We start from the raw sequence: 4,415 nt of genomic DNA, 5'->3' as shown, positions 1-4,415 counted from the left end.
GTTTCTTCTTTCTATCCATAATTGCTGAAATTTTCCTCACACTATTTTCTTAAAATAACAGTGTTCAAAAAACGAACATTAAATTCAGTTTTAAATAAAATACAAAACGAAATGTCACACACAGAAGAAATATTTACCTTGTTTCGCTAGTATCACTTGTCACCGCCAGAGGGCGAGCTCTTAGCTGCATTCGCGAATACTTTCGTACTATAACAGTGTCTCTGACTATAGTATGTTTTGTGTTTTGTAGTTCTGTGGTCGTGTCTGTGTTTTAGTTTGTTAGATGTTAGGTTAAATGTCAAATTAGAGACTGGAGACATAAATTTTCTATGACTGGAGACTTGCGTGTGAAAAGTGAAAACAATAATGGTAAGTGCAAATACAAGATAAAGATAAATTACCAAATAAAATAACTTATTTATGATGTAGGATTTTGAAAGAAAGAAGAGACCAGTTACTCCAGTTAGTTCTGAAAACAGTGAAAGTGAAGACGAAAAAGAAGACTCAAGAAGGAAAAAGAAATATAGAAAACAAAAATTTTCTGATGATTGGTTGCAATTACCGGAATTCAGGGGTTGGCTAGAAAAAATTGCCAGTGATCAATATATGTGTAAATGTAAAGCATGTAATTCTAAAATTGTATGTGGAAAATCAGAATTGTTAAAACACAGTAGAGGAAAAAAACACATGGAGAAGGTGACTTCTATTCAGTCAAATACATCATTAACTAGTTATTTTATTAAAAAGCAAAATGAAAATGAAGTTAAAAAAGTACAAAATTTTGAAGTTAGGCTTAGTACATTTTTTGCAGAACATAATGTAGCTTTACAAGTTGTCGACCATTTGGTTCCACTTCTTAAAGAAATAGTACCAGATTCAAAAATTGTACAACAAGCAGCGCTTGGTCGTAAGAAGTGTACAGGTGTTATCAAAAATGTAATTGCTGTTGCAATACGAAATGATCTCATTAATGTTTTGAAAACTACAGATTTTTCTGTTATGGTAGATGAAAGTACTGACATTGGGTTGCAAAAAACAATGTGCCTTTTAACTAGATATGTCCATCCATCAAATGGGTTTGTAAAAACAGAGTTATTGGACTTAATAAAATTAGATGCTAAAGACTGTACAGCTGAAAATTTATACATACACTTCAGACAAGTATTAACCGAAGCAGACATTCCTTTGAAAAATATAATCGGACTAGCTAGTGATGGTGCGAGTGTAATGTTAGGTGCTAATAATTCCTTTGCTTCAAGATTGATTTCTGAGGTTCCAAACGTTACAGTAATACGATGTATTTGTCATACATCTGCCATTATTGCTAATAAAGCTTGTGTTAATTTACCTAGAGCACCGGAGGAGTTATTACGTCAAATATCAACATATTTATCTAATAGTTCTAAGAGATGTGCCCAGTTAGAAGAAATACAAGAATATTTTAATAAAGAAAAGAAGAAAATTCTGAAAGTTGCCTCAACTAGATGGCTATCACTCCATCAATGTATTAATCGTATATTGGAAAATTGGGACGTATTAATTAGCTTTTTTCGAGTGGCACAGGTAGATGATAAATTGAAATCTGCAGAATTGATCTTAATGGATTTAGAAAATGTGTGCAATAAGGCCTATTTGCTATTTTTAAAATATGTATTGAATTACTTCAACACATTAAATGCACTGTTCCAGTCCAAAAAGCCTCTAGTTGTTGAATTGTATAACGCTTCAAAAAAATTATTTCTTACATTAGGACAGAATTTTTTAAAACCTGAAAAACTGCATCCCAACGTTAATGTTAATGATCCAAGTAATTACCTGAATATAAGCGACATATTTTTAGGAGCTGACTGCAATAATTTATTAAATACATTACCAAATACTGAATCTCATAAAATAAGATTAGACTGCCTTAATTTCTATAAAACTGCTTGTAGTGAAATTCAAAAAAGGCTGCCTATTCATGAGAACAATTTTTTTGAAAATCTTCGTTTTCTAAATCCAAATATAGCTTTAGACACCAATAATAACAACCGGTGTATAAATTTTACTGCTCTTTGTGAAAAATATGAAGTTGATTTGAATGAAACGGTTTTAGAATGGAGAGGTATGCCTTTCCAATTTGATAACTTGGAACGAGAAATTTATTTAAAAAAATCTCTTGAAGAGTTTTGGTGGGATATTTCAAAAATTAAAAATTTTGAAGATAAATTAGTTTTTCCAAATTTAAGCTTATTATATAAAAAATGTTTAACTTTACCTCACTCCAACGCTGATGCTGAGCGCATTTTCTCTGACGTGACTGATATTAAAACAAAAAAGAGAAACAAATTGTCCCATGAAGTTTTGAATTCTATATGTACAATAAGAAGCTTCTTGAAAAGTAAAGAGTTAAACTGCACAACTTATCAATTTGACTTTAATAAGATTTCTATAAATTCAAATATTTTATATGATCACAAAAACTAATTGTTTATTATAAAATCTTGGTTAATTTTATTTACAAAACCTATTCATTGTTAGGTAAATACATATTTATGTTTCTGGTTGTTTTTTATTTGTAAAGGAATAAATCTATTTTTTATTTTTAACGTGTATTTAATTTAACTACATTTTTGAACTTCTTTTAAATTCTGCTAGTGATGGCGGCAAATTTCAAGGTAACGTAGGGGAAAGTAGGGGAATTTTGACTAGAAGGTAGGGAAATGTCATTGACAAAGGTTACCAACACTGGAGTGGAGAGACATAACCTCGCTTAGTTGACAGCTATTCTGAGACAAGACACTTGTTGATATTTAGAACACCGACACCACTTTAGTTTCATAAAGAGCTAGCAAGGAACCACCGTACTCGTCGTAGGAACCTAGTTTTAACACCTCGTTTTAAGATAAGTACCTGGCTTCTAAATCCTTCACTGTTTATTTGTATTGGAGTGCTTAGTTAATTGGATGATTTTAATTTAAGGTTTTTAGATTTATAAAATTAGCTAACTGTACACAATTTGCAATTGCACTTTGGGGGATATAACTAACAATATTTGTGATATACATTTGACATTCAACCTTATATATCTCATTGATTCTCTACATGACTAGTAAATGACATACAGAGTAACCTGTAAGTTTCTTTTTCATCAGTCCCTGCAGTGAACGATAGGCAAACACAGATTATTAATAACTTCCTTTTCACAGGTAACCTTGTGTGCTCTAACTGACAGACAAATTCATCCCTGAGATTAAGAGTTGCTGCCTTTCCAGCTATATTTGTTGACTTCGGACTAGTAGAGTTGTAGAGGCTGGAATAGCGTAGCAATACTATCTATTGAATAATGCCCCCAAGGTAATGTGTCATGGCTATCGTTTAATAAAAAACGTTTATCATCAGCTGCACTTAGAGCTAGTTTTGTTTGCTCTACTGAAAAAACGTTATGTAAAGTTGACTGAATGGTTCTCTGTTTGCGATAGAGTTCAGTTTTATTATCTAAATAGTTTTTGTAGTCGTCAAATGTGATGGAATTTTTAACTATATTCTTTTTAACTCCTTTAGATTTTTTAATAGTAGATTTGCCGTCTATTACGATGCTGTACATTTTAGAACGGAGCCCAACAAAATGCGTCATTATTGCCCCACAGCATTCATCCTTCATTAAGCCTGGTACTTTTTTATTAACTAAAGGTATATTATATTTATTATTAGGCTCATAATCTGAAGTATCAAATTTGTCTAAATTTTGAATTAAAAGATCGTAAACGTTATCGCAGGTTACTTGACATATGAGACTGTCGGTGTCTGTATAAAGCAATTTGCAGTCATCACCTAATTTTGATAACATGAAACTGTAGTGGAAGTCATATACACAAGTTTTAGATATATCTAAAATACACATGCCAACATATAGGGGCTTGTTGAAGCAAATTTCCGATTTGTTTAATTCAATTGCTACTAGGTCTTCACCAAAAATTTTGCTACTATGGAAATTTGGGCTAGCTATAAAATGTTTTGCACCCCACTGCCCATCCCAATGATTCTTTAACTTGATAATGCGATGCTTTCTTATGTTCTCCACCGTCTTACTGAAAATGGCATTTATTAACAACTTGTATAAATTCTTTTCAAACTCGTTGGTAGACTGAGCGCGGAGTTTGGTGTTTAACTCGATGTAGGTCTTCAACCAATCGGCTTGCTTAAATTTCAATACGCGATGAATTTTGATGAGCTTAACCCCAAGGATAAAGCCTGCTTTAAATTACGATAATGAATTATATAGCGTGATTTTGGATACAAGGTTGTCATAAGTTTCGGTAATTTTGAATTTGGAGGTGTGAGGTGTTCGGGGCATAGAGGTAAATCTTTATGCTCATCGTGTAGATGTTCAGGATATTCCAAGTCAACTTGAGGACGTATCCTTCAGACGACGT

General features: G+C 32.2%; 1 protein-coding gene across 1 annotated transcript; it reads left to right on the top strand.

Moving 5' to 3' along the window:
• Positions 1-305: 305 nt before the first annotated feature.
• On the top strand, positions 306-2,481 carry LOC108909993. The gene is made up of 2 exons (XM_018714478.1): positions 306-369; positions 430-2,481. Exons 1-2 carry the CDS (start codon positions 367-369, stop codon positions 2,464-2,466), a joined length of 2,040 nt encoding a protein of 679 aa, XP_018569994.1. The 5' UTR covers positions 306-366; the 3' UTR covers positions 2,467-2,481.
• The last annotated feature ends 1,934 nt before the right edge of the window (positions 2,482-4,415 follow it).

This window comes from Anoplophora glabripennis, unplaced genomic scaffold, assembly GCF_000390285.2.
Source record: "Anoplophora glabripennis isolate ALB-LARVAE unplaced genomic scaffold, Agla_2.0 scaffold674, whole genome shotgun sequence".
NCBI classification, from domain to species: Eukaryota; Metazoa; Arthropoda; class Insecta; order Coleoptera; family Cerambycidae; genus Anoplophora; species Anoplophora glabripennis.
This window is presented reverse-complemented; position numbering and strand designations above follow the sequence as displayed.